Raw genomic sequence first — 19,590 nt, forward strand, 5'->3', positions numbered from 1 at the left:
AAAAATAAGAGGCTTCACAAAAATTTACCACATTTATTATAGTTAGGGACCTTAGTTTCAGTTTTTATTTCATTTTGCCTAACAAAAATAGTGGGTGGAAAAATGACTTTGATATAACACACATGAGAAAAATCAGTAGAAAAGTCATTTTTCCACTAATTTCTTTTTTGTTCTAACACTGAAATTCCCAGGCAAAATAAAATAAAAGCTGAAAACAAAGGTCCCTAATTATACTAAGTGCAGTTAAACCAATAAGGCTATGAACAGCGACGGCCGGGGCTTAAGATTTTAAAGGAACCTCGGAAAGGTAGGTTTTTAGGTGGGACCTGAATAAGGCCACGGAGGCGAATGAGGCACCAACTCTGGAAGTCTGTAGCAAGATAGAAAGTATGATGTTATGACTGAGGAAAGGGGCACAGACAAGAGCAGTTTACCTGATAAATGGAGAAAATGAAGAAAGGGGTGTGTGGGGGAGAGGAGCTTGATCTGTATATGGAAGTAGAGGGGTAGCCAATGTAATGACTTGAGAAGAGGGGTTGCATGGTCGTAACGTAAGAGGAAGATAAGTCATGCAACTGAATTTTGACTAGGCTGGACTGGGGATAGATGGTTCAGTAGGAGACTTGTGAAAAGCAGGTTACAGCAGTCTAAGTGTGAGATGATGAAAAAGTGGATAAAGGCATTCTCAGAAATAGGCAAGGGGGTCATCTTCAGATGCTGCAGGGCTTGAGGAAAACCTGGCTCCAACTCAGATAAGGATTGTCATAGTGGACGATACACTGAAATCATCGGCGCAGTGTGCTGCGGCAGTCAAAAAGCACATAGAATATTAAGAATTACTAGGAAAGGTGAATAAAACAGAGAATGTCAAAGTACCCCTGTATCGCCCCATGGTGAGACCGCACCTTGAGTACTGTGTGCAATTCTGGTCGCCGCATCTCAAAAAAGGTATAGTTCCATTGGAAAAGGTTCAGAGAAGGGCGATCAAAATAATAAGGGGGATGGAATGGCTCCCCTTTCAGGAAAGGCTAAAGAGGTTAGGGCTGTTCAGCTTGGATAAAAGATGGCTGAGGAGAGATATGATAGAGGTCTTTAAGATCATGACAGAACGAGAACAGGTAAATGTGAATCAATTACTTACTCTTTCAGATAATACAAGGACTAGGAGGCACTCCATGAAGTTAGCAAGTAGCACATTTGAAACAAATCGGAGAAAATTCTTTTTCATTTAACACACAATTAAGCTCTGGAATTCACTGCCAGAGGATATGGTTAAGGCAGTTACCATAGATGAGTTTAAAAAAGGTTTGGACAAGTTCCTGGAGGAGAAGTCCATAAACTGTTAGTAATCAAATTGATTTAGGGAATAGCCACTGCTAATTACCGGCATTAGTAGCATGGGATTAATTTACTAATTGGGTATTTGCTCGGTACTTGTATCCTGGATTGGCCACTGATGGAAGCAGGTTGCTGGGCTTGATGGACCCTCAGTCTGACCTAGTATGGCATGTTCTTATGTTCTTACATTCTTCTATGGGGGACAGAAAAGCTGTAAGGTTCAATGGGATCACCCACACAGTCTCTCAAAAATCCCTCAAAAAACCAGAAATGTACACAACTGGGTATAGTTTCAAAACTTTACTGAAAATCAAAGTAAAACGTGTCCGCAGTACAAAAGTAGAAAAAGACAATTTGTATAGTTTCAAATAGCCTACAGCATGAAAATACAGAGTCTTAAACCTCTTGAATCAATTAGTGGGAAAACCGGATCCTCCTCATGCTCCCAATGGGGACATTTATCCCTTCAAACCACTCAAGCGCACGAGAATCCTCCTCTTCTATTTTGAAAGTACGGCAATACCTGGCTGGTATCTCCAGCCCTTGAGACCTAGGAACAAACGCCTTAGCGAGTACTGCAAGAACACCTCTCCCAATGAAAAGGAAGGGCAAAGCCCCTTCCCTTCCTGGAGCTGGGAGAGCCTCAGCCCTTGCTACCTCTCCCTTGTTCCTTCAGTCCACGACTGCTCCCAGTGACTTGAGGCCTTGCCTTCAGAGATGTGGACCAGGGATCCATCCTGCGGTGGACGGACCCTGTCACTCAATAATCTGACGTATCTCTCTGGAACCTCCCGGGCTAGGAAGTTTCCACTTTCTAAGAATATAGTGAGGCCTAGTCAGTCTTACCAAGGGTTTTGAGGTTGTAACTCTAGTGGGTTAGTGATTGCATCTATTAAAGAGTTCATTGATGAAGGGAATGAGGGAGAGGAAGCAAGGGCTGTGGCCCTCCTTAATTCCAGAAGAGGAGAGGAGAGCATTGCCTTTCCCTTCCACTGGGGAAGCTGCTCTCTTTCTTGGGGGGGGGGGGGGGGGCTATAGTCTGCAGTGCTCTGGAAAGTGTTTGCTCCCAGGTCGTAGGGGGCGGGACACCAGAAGACTGAAGACGTCAACCGGATAGTGCCAAACTTTCCAAATGTGACAGGAGAATTCTCCAGTATCTGAGAGCTGTGAATAGGATTGCCAACGGACTGCAGAGTTTCAGGTCAGGCTGATCCAGTCCTGGTTTTACCCTACTGCCCACATGCCCCCCTCCCCCAGGTTATGTTCTGCATTTAGATGTTTAATTTTCTCCATGCACTGTTTTTCAATTTTGATTTGCAGTCTGCTCTACTGAATTTACCTCCAAAGTTAGCCGGGTAAGTTTATCCGGTTAACTTTACTATCCATACTGTGTCTGAACATGGACCTCTCTGTTGTTTGAGACACTGTGTGCATGAATCCCCTTGGCCCTTACAGTTTTGCTGCCCCCGATGGAAGAAACCTGATCTAGAGCTGCAGCCCAGTTTTCCTCAACCCCTGCAGCATCTGGGAGACAGAGCTACCAAGTTACCCAGTTTCAGGAGTGAGATTTTTTTTTTTTTGACAAACCCTGGTTTAAAACTTACATCCTAGTGTACTGAAGGATCAGTAGTCCCTAATTCTATCCACTGAAACCAGTGTGGCAGATACCTAAAAGCATCAGGATGAGGCTGTCAAGAGTCCAGGACTAGCCTAATAATCTCCCTGCTGGAACTGGGTATGTTGGGAACCCTGGGAAGTGCCTGGAGAAAGGGATTAGAATGGGAAGGAGGAAATGGGATTTGGGAGGAAAGCATACGCAGTGTTTGATTACTTAATTTCAGGAGAAGGGGTAGTAGGGAGGTCAGATTGGTTGGGGGAGAAGGAGGGCAAACTTTCTCTCTCCTCCCCGCACTCCGATGGACTATAACAGCACTAATTCCCAGGACTGAAACAGCAATAATCGGACCTCTAAAAAGCAGTGGAAATATTAGCATTGCATCCTAGAACACCAGTATACCTCCTATTGGGAAAACAAAGCAAGCGGAACTGTTTTGGATTCCTACAGAAAACCTTCATGCTAGGAGAATCCCTCATCTTTGTTACTGATGCAGAACTCAGCAAATACAGACAGGAGTACCACAAATTAGAAACAGAACTCTACAGACAGAAAAAGGAATCCACAAGAAGCTGGACTCTGCATGCAGTGCAAAATTGGAGAACTAGAAAAAAAAAAACGTTTCCTCTTGTAGTGAGAAATAAACAAAGACCGAGAAAATACCCGTTCTCAAAGCTATCATATTCCAATCACTAAACTGAAAATAAAATGCTTTTTTTCTGCTTCTGTTGTCTGAGTCTTAACAATAACATCACACCCCCCTCCCACAAGAACAATGGCAGGAATGCAGCAGCCCCAACGTAACAGCTTCCCCACACATACACACACAAACACTCAGAAGAATGACAAGAGGTTCAGCAACCCCAATACTTTGGCCATCATATGCTGATCTTGGATGAGGGGGGCAGCAGCATATGGTAGCCAAGGGGGAGGAGGGCTAGATCAATGCTATCAGTCTATGCCACCCGGCAAGCATGTTCAAACCTGGCAGGTGGCACTTCCTGTAGACTGACAATGCGATCAGTTTACAGGATGTGCCAGCTTTATGAAAATTGCAGCAGGAACTGCAGTATGGGTTCTCACTCCTCCTTTCTGGGTCCAGGTCCGGATTATGCACGGCCCGAGGTGTCGCATGCATGGCCATTGGAGGAACTTTGTGCAGCTGTGCACTAGGCAGTGTTGCCAACTTCTACATGAAGTCTCTAGATTCACTGTGAAAAGTCTCCAGATTGGGTAAAGAATAGCTAGAACCACATTGCTATATGGGGGTGCCAGCACAGTTGAGAACCTTTGTGTTTTGGTTGCCCTATGGTTAGTATAAATTATCAGTGGATATCTCGCATTCACTCACACACACACATTCGTGCTCTCTCTCTGTCAGTCACGGACCATACACATACATACACACACAAATATACACACACTCCCTCATTAGGACACAAAATATAATTTCTCAGACACATACACACATAAACATATACACACTCCTGTACTGACACACACACACACACATGCTCTCTGACACACACATGCCCTTTTTTGCTGTTGTGATACTGTTCATGTATGCACACATATACACACCCAGCAGGCACTGCAGCTGTATCACATAAACATCTTGCACTGACTGCCAGTCCTTCTTCAGCCTGCAGCAGTGACCTTCCTTCCTCCCTCCCCCTGTTATCCTGTGCACTCTCTGGCATTGCCCACAGTAGGTCAGTTGCCCATCTGGGAGCTCAGGCTAGCTGCACGCATATGCTTGTCTTTACAGATTCAGTGACCACTGCTGCACACAAAGCCAAGATTTTCAATGTATTATCCATGACGACGCCTAGATCCTTTTTCCTAGGTGGTGACTCCTATCAACAATTTGGATTACTTTTCCTTATATGCATCACTTTGCACTTGTCCACATTAAATTCCATCTGCCATTTGGATGCCCAGTCCCGTAAAGACCTGCAATTCCTTGCAATTCATACTTGTAGGAAACAGAGCACATATTCCATAGGGAACATGTGAAGGAGAGAGAAGAGCGAGGCAGGAGAGGGAGAGGGATAAGGTTTGTGGGGTAGCGAGCTGATTTGCGCAGATGGGGAGGGAGTTGTCTTGAAGGGCCAGGATTGGGATTCATATCTAAGTAATTACAATTAGAGATGTGCTTCAGGATCAGATTTCGTGTCGGGTTTCGTTTCGGGCCCCCCCCCCCCATGGGAATTTCGTTTTCCCTGCGGTTCAGGGTTTTTCTTTCAGGGGCCCTGATTTTCGCTTTAGTGCACACTAACGGGAGTTAGTGCGCACTAACTCCCGATAGTGCGCGCTAACGCAAAAATGAATTTTTTCCGAAATTTCGGAAAAAATTCAATTGTTTTTCGGTTCTCCTGAACCATTCCGAATTAGGCAATTTTGTTGAAATTGCCTAATTCGGGAAAAACAATTGCACATCCCTAATTACAATTCCATCAGTGCCATATAGCAAAATCAGGTCTGGCTGGACACGAAGCCTCTTGTAACCTTGCCATTTTGTCAAATCTTCCTCCCTCCACTTGGTGCTAGAAGGATTTAGGAAGCTTGCATGCCACATTTTTATAAGGGTTTTTAGTTCCCGGGATTGTCTGTTCAAAATAAATAAATCATTGCTTTTATTCATACATAGAACTAGTCTAAGCCTGCATTGACAGTCTGTCTGAAGAAACACAAGGCAGCCAATCACATTGCTCGAACTCTAATTTAATGACAAAGAACAGAAGCTATCCATCTCTCAGACTCACCTTTCTTCTGCATGTTGCTGCAAATGTGGTCTTTCTATGGCATGCAGATAGAGTGAGTCAGCTGTCTTGTCAATCTGGCAGGCCTGTATGCTCAGGTATTTGAATATGTGCACTTTACCCTTCGTACAAATCTATGAACACAAAGGAACAAGCTTAGTTCTTCTTATTTAATAAGCATTCAAGGCAATATCCATTTTCCAAAGTTAACAAATGTTACTCTGTAGACTGTAAAACACAAACTTTATTTGCTGTAAAAATATATTTGCTCTGCTTGCTGGATTGCTTTTTACACTAGACTTTCATTACCAATAAAATTAAATGCTGCTATACATTACATTGGATTGAGTGCCCAAATACTTGGTTTATGTTGTACTAATATAGCCTCACAGGCAAATGTTGTAATTAATATAATTTCTTAATGTAGTCTCTTCCATATAAAAGTATCATAAAATGCTTTATAGTCAGTATAAGAACTACAGTACTCTAAGTCAATATATTTCTAGAACAGTGCAAAACAATGAGAGGAGGCAGAACAAAATTTAATATGAGCAAATATACAATCATTATAGCTCTTTCCTACCTTATAGGGGGATTTATCATGACTTGATGGATACTGCAGAATGATTGCCCGCGAAAAAAAAGGGGCAGGAGGGTGATAGTGTGCAGCCAGCCGCATCACGGCGGTATGATTTCACCCACTGTGGTCGCGGCCGGGCCACCCACTTTTGCCCCCATAGCGCCACAGGAAAAGGTGGTGTTACTTCCCGCGGTACTGCCGGCGTTAATGTGGAAAACATTATTGCCCACAGCGCTGCCGGGCCATAACTCCTCCCACACTCCTCCCCTTCCCCTGTTTTAAATAGTACCACTGAGATGCGGTAATTATTGTGTGTGGTAGGGCGTTATGGCATGCGTTAACACTCTAACGCACGCAATAAGCCCACATCGCGTTTTGATAAATGACCCTATTAGTTCATAAACAACCAAGGGAATATAAAAAATAGAGACATAAACAGAACTTAAGAGATATATATAGAAAGAGTAAAATAAGCCATCCAAAAGGAAAAATTATATTTAAACAAAAAATAGAAGTGTGACAGATTTAAATGGGAAAAAAAGGGGAATTTTGGAGACATTTATGTATTTATGTATTTATTTATTTATTTAACACTTTTCTATACCGACCTTCATGGTTGAGGACCATATCAGATCGGTTTACATCGAAAGGGGGAAACTGTAACAAACCATATTATATTAGTATAGTATTATGATGGTATATTAGTCTATACCATCATGAAAATGCCCTCCCTTAATCTTGCTTCCAACTAGAGGTGTGCAGTGAAAATGTCTTCCCTTTGTTTTGTTTTTCTCACACCATTTATTATTTTTTTGCTTCTTCTTTTTATTTTGTTTTGTTTCATTTGACATTTCACTAAACCATTTAGCATGTCTGAAAATGAAAAGCACAACAATATGTTGTTGTTTGTGTCAGTTTAGATTAGAAGCAACAAACTGAAATAAATTGTCATGCGTTTTTAATGTTGTGTTTAAATGGCGCACACCCCTATTTCTGATGCCAGCTATCGGCCTCTATCTTTTCTCCTTTTTTCCGTTCTAATACCCTGGAACAGAGGTCATTTCCCAGCAGTCTCTTGGCTTTCTTCTATCCACTAATACTGCAGACTCCTTTCAACCTTCTGCTGAAACTGCTCTCCTCTATTCTCTTCAATCTTTGTCACTTGTGTAACCCCTGGGCTGATAGTCCCGGATAAAGGCCCCAGGAACCACATCTCATACACAGTCTCTTAAGGTTTATCTTCCCTGAATAATTTTCTAGGCCCTATGCATTGCTTCAAGTAAAATCCCAATTTAAAGTCACTGGTAAACAGCACTAATGATCACAGCAGCAATAATCATGCTGGAAGTATTGGATGGGTTTCTACATAACTCTTATTGATGAATGGTGAAATTGATGAAAGTTCTTTACGGCTTTGATGGCTTCAAAATCAGATAATACAATATTTAAATTTTAAGTAGGTTTCTGACCTTTCGCTCCAATCCAATTGATATTAATAGATCACATCAAATGCCAATGAATAATTTATTCTCTTCCATTCAATCAATCAAGGCAATCTGTAAGCTCCATCTCAACTGATAGGGGACAGTTCTTTGTGTTCTTGCTGGCCAAAATCCATACAGAAAAATCCCACTCATTCCTACCTCTCCTGATATTCTTCTTTCTTCTCCTTACTCACAGTACTTGATGAGCACTTTTGTTACTACTTTTCTCTTGAATCTCCTTGAGTTGATATTGAGCCTACAATTAGGTCCAGGCAACTCCTTCTCTCCTTTGTCATGGAATGAACGAAGATCATAACTCCTTATAGTTCACTCAGGTTCTCTGGCTGAGACACACCATTCCTTTGGTTTACATACACTGAACCTCCTGGTGAGGACTCAGCTATGCCAACAAATAAATGCTTCAAAAAGGGAAAATCAAAATAAGAGATAAGGACGGTGGAATATTTCCTATCTCAGGAAACATTAAACAATAACATGTTTCCAGGCATGATCTGCACTGTTCCAGACACAGTCCTTCAAAAAAGGTGAAAACATTCTGTCTCTTTTCTGAACTCAGGTCTCAATCCAGAGACACTGGAGGTCTTCCTCCTTAAAAAATACACAAAACCAGGGAACAGGTATGGACCTGCTATCCCTGGAAGGGCCAATTAAGAATTCCACACTCTAAGATGGTAGCAATGGTTTATATACTCTAAAAGCACACCATTCTAGGCTCCACATGAAAGAGCTATACACACACAAGAAATAAGAAGTCACCATACTAGGTCAGACCAAGGGTCCATCAAGCCCAGCATCCTGTTTCCAACAGTGGCCAATCTAAGATAGAAGCACCTAGCAAGTACCCAAACATTAAATAGATCCCATGCTACTAATGCTGGTAATGACTAGTGGCTATTCCCTGAAGGGTAGATTTTTAAACCCCTGCGTGCGTAAATCCTGGGGTTTACATGCGTGGCTGGGCCTTACGTGCGGTGGGCAAATTTTCAAACGGGCCCGGCCACACATGTAAACTCAGGTACCCAAATAAATGCCAGGGCCTGAAAAGGGGGTGGGGCTGGAGGCGGCCGGGACAGCGGCCATTTGCTGCTGTGCCGGGGAAGAACGCACCGGCAGTTGGCCAGCGTGCACTAGTTGCTTCTGCTCCAACAGAGCAGTAAGCAAAGAAACAAAAAAAAGGGAAGGTAGGAGAAATGGTTTAGGGGGTGGGGAGGACAGGGGAAGAGGGAGGGAGTATGGGTAAAGGGGTAGGGAAGTTCCCTCTCAGTCCGCTCCTTAATTAGAGCGGACTGGTAGGGAACTTGGGGAGGCTCGATTGCGTCGCTGCGCGTAATCTTATAAAATTGCCCCGCCTCCCCCCGTGCATGCCGCCTGCAAATGCCTGCGTGGATTATAAAATCACGCGCGCATGTGCGAGCAGCCATGGGATTTTATAACATGCGCACACAGGTGTGTGCATGTTATAAAATCAATGCATCCATGTGTGCGCGCCGGGATGCGCGAACACATGGACACACGTGCACACCTTTTAAAATCTACCCCTAAGTCAGTTGGACTAATAGCAGTTTATGGACTTCTCCAGGAACTTGTCCAATCCTCTTTTAAACCCAGCTAAGCTGACTGCCTTAACCAAATCCTCTGGCAAAGAATTCTAGAGCTTAATTGTGCATTGTGCATTGAGTGAAAAAACATTTTCTCCAATTTGTTTTAAATGTACTACTTGCTAACTTAATGGAGTGCTCCCTAGTCCTTCTATTATCAGAAAGAGTAAACAACTGATTCACATTTACTCATTCTTGTCCTCTCATGATTTTGTAGTCCTTCATCATATCTCTTCTCCAAGCTGAACAGCCCTAACCTCTTCAGCCTTTCCTCATAGGGGAGCCATTCCACCCCCTTTATCATTTTGGTTACCCTTCTCTCTACCTTTTCCAGTGCATCTATATTAGGGCTGTGCATTCATTTAAAAAATTTTTTTAAAATGCAATGAATAAGAGCCAATTCATTTCTTTTGAGGGAGCCTGCATCCAGGTTCTGGTCTAGGCCCATTCACAGGAGTCGGGACCCAGCCTTTGGGTCAGGACCCAGTGTCAGGCCTTAGGACCAGGTCTCTGGGCTGGGTTCTAGCATTGGGCCTGGGCCAAGGTCCATGCATCAGGCCTTGGTCTAGGCTCTGGCCTAGGCTGAGGCCCAGGCATCAGGACCCAGCATACAGGACAGGCCCCGTTGTTAGGCCTGGACTCAGGTTCTGGTCTAGGCTCATTCCGAGGAGTCAGGACCTAGCCTCCAGGCATTGGGGCATGGACCTGGTGCTGGGCCCCGGTTCTGGTTTAGGCCCAAGCATCTGGGCCATTCCTTGGTGTCAGACCTGGGCTAGGCCAAGGCCCAAGTGTTGGGATCAGTCTCTGGACTAGGCACTGGCATCAGGCCTGGGCCCAATCTTTGGCTTAGGCAGAGGCCCAGCAGTTGGCATCCAGGACTGTGTGCCTAGCCTTGTCAGTGGATCACCACCAGACCGGGTACATAGAAGGCAGGGGGATCCTGGCCCTATAATTTTTCCAGGTGGGAGGGATGGGTGGTGGTGATGGGAGGCCCATTTCCTTTTTTTCTTTTGTTTTCTCTTTCTTTCTTTTTAATGTTCGATTCCTTTTTTTTAAATGAAAGAAGCAAATTTAACATTAAATGAAACAAAATTCATGGAGGAAAACCCCTGAGAACAAAACAAAATGCAAAACAAATTTTTTATATCTGCACACCCCTAATCTATATCTTTTTTGAGATGCGGCAACCAGAATTTTGAACAAAGTACCCAGGTGCCATCTCAACATGGAGCAATACAGAGGCATTATGACATTTTCCGTTTTATTCACCATTCCCTTTCTAATAATTCCTTACAGTCTTGCTTTTTTGACAGCTGCAGCATAAAAAGCCAACTATTTCAATGTATTGTCCATTTTGACGCCTAGATCTTTTCCCTGGGTGGTAACTTCTAACATGAGACCTAACATCATGTAGCTACAGCAAGTGTTATTGTTCCCTATATACATCAACTAGCACTTGTCCACATTAAATTTCATCTGCCATTTAGACACCAATCTTCCAGTCTCACGAGGTCCTCCTGCAATTTATCATTATCCACTTGTGATTTAACTACTCTGAATAATTTTTTGTCATTTGCAAATCTGATCACCTCACTCATTGTTCCCCTTTCTAGATCACTTGTACATTTATTAATAACCACTGGTCCAAATACAGATCCCTGAGGCACTCGACTGTTTATCTCTCTCCACTGAGAAAACTATTTAATCCTGCTCTCTTCTTTCTGTCTTTAAACCTTTTTGCAAACTACAAAAGTACATTGCCTTCTATTCCATAACTGTTTAATTTTCTTAGAAGCCTCTCATGGGGGACTTTGTCAAACGCCTTCTGAAAATCCATCTACTGGTTCACCTTTATCCACATGTTTATTAACCCATTCAAAAAAATGAAGCAGATTTATGAAGCAAGATTTCCCTTGGGCAAATCCATGCTGGCTGTGTCCTGTTAAACCATCTTTAGTTATATGTCCTGTGATTTTGTTCTTTAGAATAGTTTCCATGATTTTTCCCAGGACTGAAGACAAGCTCACCAGTCTATAGTTTCCCAGATCACACCGGAACTCTTTTTAAAAATTGGGGTTACATTGACCACCCTCCAGTCTTCAGGTACAAAGGACAATTTTAATGATAGGTTACAAATTACTAGAAATAGATCCGAAATTTTATTTTTGAGTTCTTTCAAAACCCTGAGGTGTATGCCATCTCGTCCAGATGATTTGCTACTCTTCAGTTTGTCAATCTAGCCTACTACATCTTCCAGTTCACCATGATTTGGTTCAGTTCATCTGAATCATCACCCTTGAAAACCATTTCTAGAATGAGTATCTCCCCACCATCTTCATTTGTAAACACTGAAGCGAATAATTCATTTAGTCTTTCCACTTACATGAACTATTTTTCCAATTCCTTCCCATACTATTGGAATATTCCTTCTGATTGTAACCTGGCTCTAGTAGATATCTGGGGAAATCTCTACATTTCTCATCTTGATTTGGTTTTGGTCTTCAACGCTACCAACTAATCAACCATCAGATTCTGTTCTCTGACACAATCCTGGTTTTCCTCTTATTTGTCCAGCCATGTATCTAGGGACTGATTCATCAAGGTCTTTTCTCACAGACACAGGATAGGACAAATTCTTACTAAATTGGTCCCTTAGCATACTTGTTCATAATTCTCTCTCTTTTCAATCTTTTCCTTCAGTATATGTTCCACAAGGCTTGGTTTTTCAGCTTTTGCTTTTTTCTATTAACATTGATTCTATTAACATTTCTTCTTTTTACTGAATATACCATTCTTTTGCTAATGACACATATTTTTCTTTCCTTTTCTACCTTACTCTATATATCATTATACTTTCATTTGATCTTTGTACTATAGCTTAACTTAGATGTACTCTTGTTTTCTTGTGTTTAACTTCACTATAACTAAATTTTTTTTTTTATTTTCTAATTTCTTTCCAGGCTCCCTGTCTTCCACCTGACTTCCTTTCCATTGACTCAATTCCTGCTGACTCCACATAAAGGGGTAGATTTTATAAATTTACATGCGTGCGAACAAAAGTACGCTGGATGTTATAAGATACGCACGTAGCCGCGCGTATCTTATAAAATCTGGTGTCGGCGCGTGCAAGGGGGTGCGCATTTGTGCAACTTGCGTGCGCTGAGCCCTGCGCGCGCTGCCCGTTCCCTCCGAGGCCGCTCCGAAATCGGAGCGGCCTCGGAGGGATCTTTCTTTCTACCCCCCCGCACCTTCCCTTCCCTTCCCCTGCCTAACCCACCCCCCTGGCCCTATCTAGACCCCCTACCTTTATCGGAAAAGTTACTACTGCCTCCGGGCAGTAGTAACTTACGCGTGCCAGGCCCCGACACAGGCTGCTGTGTCAGGGCACTCGGCCACGCCCCCGGACCGCCCACACGCCCCCTGGACATGCCCCCGATCCCAAACCGCGCCCCCTGGCCACTCCCCCGACCGCCCCTTTTTGCAAGCCTCAGGACTTACGCGCATCCTGGGGCTTGTGCGCGCCGCCGAGCCTATGCAAAATAGGCTCGGCGTGCGCGCGGGGGGGGGTTGGGGTAGGTTTTCGGGGGGTACGCGCGTATCTTACGTGCGTACCCCTTTGAAAATCTACCCCAAAGTCTCAGTAACATGACTGTCACTCCTAACTCCATGTCTCTATGCTCACATTTCTACCTGGTATTCTCTATGCTATCAGTAATTATCTACAAAATTTGATTCTATATTTTAAGGCTTATCATCTCTTTTTCATGTCACCTTTTCCTCACACCTAGACCATTGCAATAGTCTTTTCATCCATTTTTTGACCATGTATTGCATCCACTCCTTCTTCAAAACTCCTCTGTATAGCTAGTCTGCCTTTTAAGCTGCTCTTATGGAGCAGCAATTATGGAGCAATTGGTTTAAGAACTGGCAAGAGAGGGAGCAATTTTAGATCTAATTCTAGGTGGAGCACAGGATTTGGTGAGAGAGGTAATAGTGGTGGGGCTGCTTGGCAATAATGATCATAATATGATCAAATTTGAATTAATGACTGGAAGGGGGGACAGTAAGCAAATCCACGGCTCTAGTGCTAAACTTTCAAAAGGGAAACTTTGATAAAATGAGAAAAACAGTTAGAAAAAAACTGAAAGGAGCAGCTACAAAGGTAAAAAGTGTGCAAGAAGCGTGGACTTTGTTAAAAAAATACCTTCCAAGAAGCACAGTCCAGATGTATTCCACAATTAAGAAGATTACCAGCATGGTTAAAAGGTGAGGTGAAAGAGGCTATTTTAGCCAAAAGATCTTCATTCAAAAATGGTAAGGATCCAACAGAATAAAATAGGATAAAGCATAAGCATTGGCAAGTTAAATGTAAGACATTGATAAGACAGGTTAAGAGAGAATTTGAAAAGAAGTTGGCCATAGAGGCAAAAACACACAGTAAAAACTTTAAAAAATATATCCGAAGCAGAAAGCCTGCGAGGGAGTCAGTTGGACCGTTAGATGATCAAGGGGTTAAAGGGGCACTTAGAGAAGATAAGGCCATCGCAGAAAGATTAAACGATTTCTTTGCTTCGGTGTGTACTGAAGAGGATGTTGGGGAGATACCCATTCCGGAGAAGGTTTTCATGGATAATGATTCAGATGGACTGAAGCAAATCATGGTGAACCTAGAAGATGTGGTAGGCCTGATTGACAAACTGAAGAGTAGTAAATCACCTGGATTGGATGGTATAAACACCAGGGTTCTGAAGGAACTCAAAAATAATATTTAGATCTATTAGTAAAAATTTGTAACCTATCATTAAAATCATCCATTGTACCTGAAGACTGGAGGGTGGCTAATGTAACCCCAATATTTAAAAAAGGCTCCAGGGGCGATCCTGGAAATTACAGACCAGTTAGCCTGACTTCAGTGCTAGGAAAAATAGTGGAAAGTGCTCTAAATATCAAAATCACAGAAGATATAGAAAGACAAGGTTTAATGAAACAAAGTCAGCAAGGCTTTACCCAAGGCAAGTCTTGCCTCACAAATCTGCTTCACTTTTTTGAAGGAGTTAATAAACATGTAGATAAAGGTAAACCAGTAGATGTAGAGTATTTGGATTTTAGGAAGGCATTTGACAAAGTTCCTCTTTAGAGGCTTCTAGGAAAAGTAAAAAGTTATGGGATAGATGGCGATATCCTTTCGTGGATTACAAACTGGCTAAAAGACAGGAAACAGAGAGTAGGATTAAATGGACAATTTTCTCAGTGGAATGGAGTGGGTAGTGGAGTGCCTCAGGGATCTGTATTGGGACCCATGCTTTTCAATATATTTATAAATGATCTGGAAAGGAATACGATGAGTGAGGTAATCAAATTTGCAGATGATACAAAATTATTCAGCGTAGTTAAATCACAAGCGGATTGTGATAAATTGCAGGAAGACCTTGTGAGACTGGAAAATTGGGCATCCAAATGGCAGATGAAATTTAATGTGGATAAGTACAAGGTGATGCATATAGGGAAAAATAACCCATGCTATAGTTACACAATGTTAGGTTCCATATTAGGAGCTACCACCCAAGAAGGAAATCTAGGCGTCATAGTGGATAACACATTGAAATCGTCGGTTCAGTGTGCTGAGGCAGTCAAAAAAGAAAACAGAATTTTGGAAATTATTAGAAAGGGAATGGTGAATAAAATGGAAAATGTCATAATGCCTCTATATCGCTCCATGGTGAGAATAGTGTGTACAATTCTGGTCGCTGCATCTCAAAAAAGATATAGTTGCGATGGAGAAGGTACAGAGAAGGGCGACCAAAATGATAAAAGGGATGGAACAGTTCCCCTATGAGGAAAGATTAAAGAGGTTAGGACTGTTCAGCTTGGAGAAGAGAGGGATGAGGGGGGATATAATACAGGTGTTTAAAATCATGAGAGGTCTAGATCGGGTAAATGTGAATCAGTTATTTACTTTTTCGAATAAAAAATGACTAGGGGGCACTACATGAAATTAGCATGTGGCACATTTAAAACTAATTGGAGAAAATTCTTTTTCACTCTATGCACAATTAAACTCTGGAATTTGTTGCCAGGTGATGTGGTTAGTGCAGTTAGTGTAGCTGGGTTTAAAAAAGGATTGGATAAGTTCTTGGAGGCGAAGTCCATTAACTGCTATTAATAACGTTGACTTAGAAAATAGGCTCTGCTATTACTAGCAACAGTAGAATGGGATAGACTTAGTTTTTGGGTACTTGCCAGGTTCTTTTGGCCTGGATTGGCCACTGTTGGAGACAAGATGCTGGGCTTGATGGATCCACTGTCTGACCCAGTATGGCATGTTCATATGTTCTTCTCTTGCTGAATGCTCCATATTGACTCCTTATTAAAAACTGAGCTATGTTCAAGCTTCTGACTCTTATGTACAAATGCATTCTCGGCCTTATTCTTACCCCTCAGCTTGTCTTCTCTGTTACAAATCCTCTCCTGCTCTTCACTCACAACAACCATTTTTCTCTTTGTCCCAAGTATTAGACCGAGCTACCTCTCATTTCCATGTATTTCTCTTTACTGGTACCAACTTGTTGGATCAAGCTCTCTTCCAGTGTCCAAGATGCCACCTCTTTCTCTGTCTTCAGAGCTAAACTGAAAATATATTTTTCAACACATTTTCCTTGACACTGGATTGTTCTGCCTTCTTGCATACCAGTTCATTTATATTGATGTATGTGCTTTTTCTTCATTTAGCTTACTTTTATTGTAAGATAAACTGGTCAGGACAATACATTTTTTATTTATTTTATTTTATTTGGCAGCAAACCAAAGAGAGGATTACATAAGTGCAATCCTCTCTTTGGTTTGCTGCCAAACTCACTGTCCCAGACCTCTCACTCCTTTCCATTCACCACACTGTTAGCACTAGTGTGCCAGGGTTCCACATAATGGAGGAAGCGAACAAATCTCCGGGCCCCTAGGTGCACTCTAGGTGGGAGTCAGTACACAATCTCTCAGATTCGATCCGTCTTTCTCCAAATGGTACTCACTCCAGTAGATCTCAACAGTTGTGACCTCTTATGTAGAAAGAGCAGGTAGGATAACAAAGTGGTGTTCAAATAATAAATGTACTACAATTCATAAAAACGTGTTCCAAAACAAAAAAAGGAATATCACAAAATAGAAAAACATATAGAGACTATGGAGTCTCTACCATATGCCCCTAGTTTCCAGCCCTTGGGTAGAAAGCTGCAGAGGGACATCCCATTCTGATTCGCATGTCCTCAAGAGGTTGCCTGCAATTGGAAGTCCCTTAGGCCTAAGGGAGAGCTAGTCAAGAGAGGTTAGAGCAGATGTAGTGTGCTTTCAGAAGGGAAGCATGTGTATCACGTGTGCTCTCTGAGGTAGTCCCCCAGTCTGACAGAGAAGAAAGGCACATGTCTTGCCAGTTCCTTTAATCGGGTTGGAAGGAAGAAGGATATTAAGAAGCTTTTACAGTTTTTTTTTCTGGTTTCTATATTTTGAACTGCTCTATTCCTGGCAGGCAGTATCCCATGCCCAGGATGGTCAGGAGGGACTGTACGCCTTTTTGACCACCATAAAAGAGGTTGTGGCACCCAGCTGTGAGAAGAGATCTTAAGTCAAGTTTTGTATTTTTCCACCTTTGTGAAAGGGAGATTTTTTTCTCTCCCCCCCCCCCCCCTAAACTGGAAACTTGTAGTGACTATTTCCAATACAGGCCTTTCCTTCTTAGAGGCCAGCATCTATCTGCTGAAGAGGAACAACAAGGGAGTAAAAAAAAAAAAAATCTCTGGAGACACCCAATGGAGGTTCCACCCCTGGGACACAGGACACTACCAGGTGGTTCCAAAATATTAACTTTGGTTCAGTCCAACCATTTTATGAAAGTTTTCTAACCCAATATGTGCACCGAGGATTCGTGCACTGTCTGCAAAGGTGCAGGGTAAATGGTGAGTTATGCCAGAAATATTTTAGTATTTTTTTGCATTACAGACTTTTGAAAAATAAAAATAGGCTCTTCTTTTTAAGTTCATAAGTGTGGATTGCTTGAACTTGAACTTTTGATTAAGAAATGTGTCAGGTGCATGACATTAACAACTCTGAAAAAGAAAAGTTTTTTAACCAAAATTGGGCATAAAGTAACTCAGCTTCACATTGGTGGAGTTAAGACAATTTCAGGAAGACAAATTTAGTAAAATATGGTTATTGATAAGAAAAGGAACATATAAAATAATGGCTTCTTAGTGTATAGAGTATAGATATGTTTATGCTGGATACTTAGCCAATGTAATCAAGGAACTAAGAGGACAATATACAAAACTGAATTAATGTTAATACACATTAAACATCATTAATATCTAACGACAGAGTTAATGTGCATTAACACTGTTATAGCATGCAAACCAGCTTGTGTTAACATTAATGCAAACTGCATGCTAATGAAGAAATGAGGCACAAAAGTATGCAAAACAGATAAATTACCTATTAGTGCAATGAAAAATAACACATTAAAACAAACAAAATGTAACGCAGCGGGATTAATGCAAAAATCCTAACTACACCTCAGAGGTTGTGTTTTCACATTACCATTCACATTAACACATGTACTTTTATGAATGTACCTTGCCATCTGCATTAATGTGGACCTCATTAACATTGATGATTCATATGTGTGTTAAATACTTCACTGCCCAGATCCACAGCCAATTTAGTATCATAAGACTGTATGTAGACAACTTTTATGGCATAAGTATGGCATGAGGGTTTTTTTTCTAAAAAGAAAACCTCTAATGATTTTTATCATTGCTAAGCTAGGAACAATGGTGAGCCATACAGCACTGTATACTGGACTGGCAATAGTTACTGATGAAAATTCCTGTGTAGCTCAGCCCATCTGTCCAGGTGTTTGCCCAGGCCCTTGGCTGCCAGAACAGCTGGCATCCATCCAAGAAGCCAGGTGTGTCTTTTGCAAGTTCCATTATATCTCATCCTTTTAAAACAAGGGCAGCATTACAGACACAACCTACTGACAGTAAACAGCCCAAAAGTAACCAAGTCGAAAAAAAAAAAAAAAAAAGGTCTAGTGAGGCTTTCCACTGTAGAAATCAAAGCTTGTGCTGTTGCTCGGGACAGGATCTGACAGCTCCGAATATATTACTCCACTGAGAATTTTCAACTACACATCAAGTCACATACCTGGGCTGGAGGAGCATGCAAAGGATTGTTCTCTAGCCGTAACACTTGTAACTGCGTCATTTTTCTAAAGCAAATTGGAATCATCAGTACTTTATTGCAGGAAAAGTCAAATTTTACCAAGGGAAGATCTGCTAGTTCTATAAAACAACAGAAAGAATCAAATGGTTACATACTGGGTATTTTTTTAAGAATTGTAAACTGCTTAGATGTTTTTTTTATATAAACAGTATATCAAATGTAATAAGCATAAACATAATATAGTATATAGTGTTTAATTAATATGCAGGTTTATTTAAAATGAAAATATAACTTAGGAGCTCAGCTTTTTTTTAAATATTGGGCTCACAGTTCATACTTGTATATTGACCGATTTACACAGGTAATGGCAATGCAAGCAAAAGCAATTCAGTTTTCTTCCACAAGCAAGTTATGAAATACCCCATTTTACTATGCATTTGAAAGTACTAAATCAGAAATAGTCATCTGAAATCTCTGTTTATCAACCAAAATAGCTTAAAGAAATTATTAATTTTTGACTCAATGCACAATTAAGCTCTGGAATTCATTACCAGAGGATATGGTTAAGCAGCTAGTGTAGCTGGGTTTAAAAAAAAGTTGGATAAGTTCCTAGAGATGTCTATAAACTGCTATTAATCAACAGGGAATAGCCACTGATAGCTGTGCATTAGTAACATGGGATTTAGTTAATGTTTGGGTACTTTCCAGGTATTTGTGACTTGGATTGGCCACTGTTGTGGAGATAGGATATTGGACTTGATGGACCCTTGGTCTGACCAAATATGGCATAACTTATGTTCTTATGAAGTCTATACATCAGGGGCCTCCCAAACCTGTCCTGGTGATCCCAGGGTTAATCAGGTTTTCAGGATAGCCACACTGAACATGCATGAGATCAATTTGGATAGACTAGGTCTTCAATGTATGCAGTTAATCTGAAATGGCTACTTCATGGAGCAGCTAGTACAAGAACCAACAAGAG

The 19,590-nt window shown here is 41.6% G+C and overlaps 1 protein-coding gene across 5 annotated transcripts in view; it reads right to left on the reverse strand.

Annotated features, from left to right (window-relative positions):
* LRCH1 (leucine rich repeats and calponin homology domain containing 1) overlaps window positions 1-19,590 on the reverse strand; it is a 424,219-nt gene that overhangs the window by 152,950 nt on the left and 251,679 nt on the right. For all 5 annotated transcript variants that reach the window (XR_003856942.1, XR_003856943.1, XR_003856944.1 and 2 more), the window contains exons 5-6: window positions 18,591-18,727; window positions 5,719-5,849 (exon numbers count right to left, since the gene is read on the reverse strand). Coding sequence is in view for 2 of the 5 variants with exons in the window: in XM_029602883.1 (XP_029458743.1) it covers window positions 5,719-5,849; window positions 18,591-18,727 (268 nt within the window). In the remaining 3 variants the exon portion in view is untranslated. The remainder of the gene's footprint in view (window positions 1-5,718; window positions 5,850-18,590; window positions 18,728-19,590) is intronic.

Source organism: Rhinatrema bivittatum, chromosome 5 (assembly GCF_901001135.1).
Source record: "Rhinatrema bivittatum chromosome 5, aRhiBiv1.1, whole genome shotgun sequence".
In the NCBI taxonomy this organism is placed as follows: Eukaryota; Metazoa; Chordata; class Amphibia; order Gymnophiona; family Rhinatrematidae; genus Rhinatrema; species Rhinatrema bivittatum.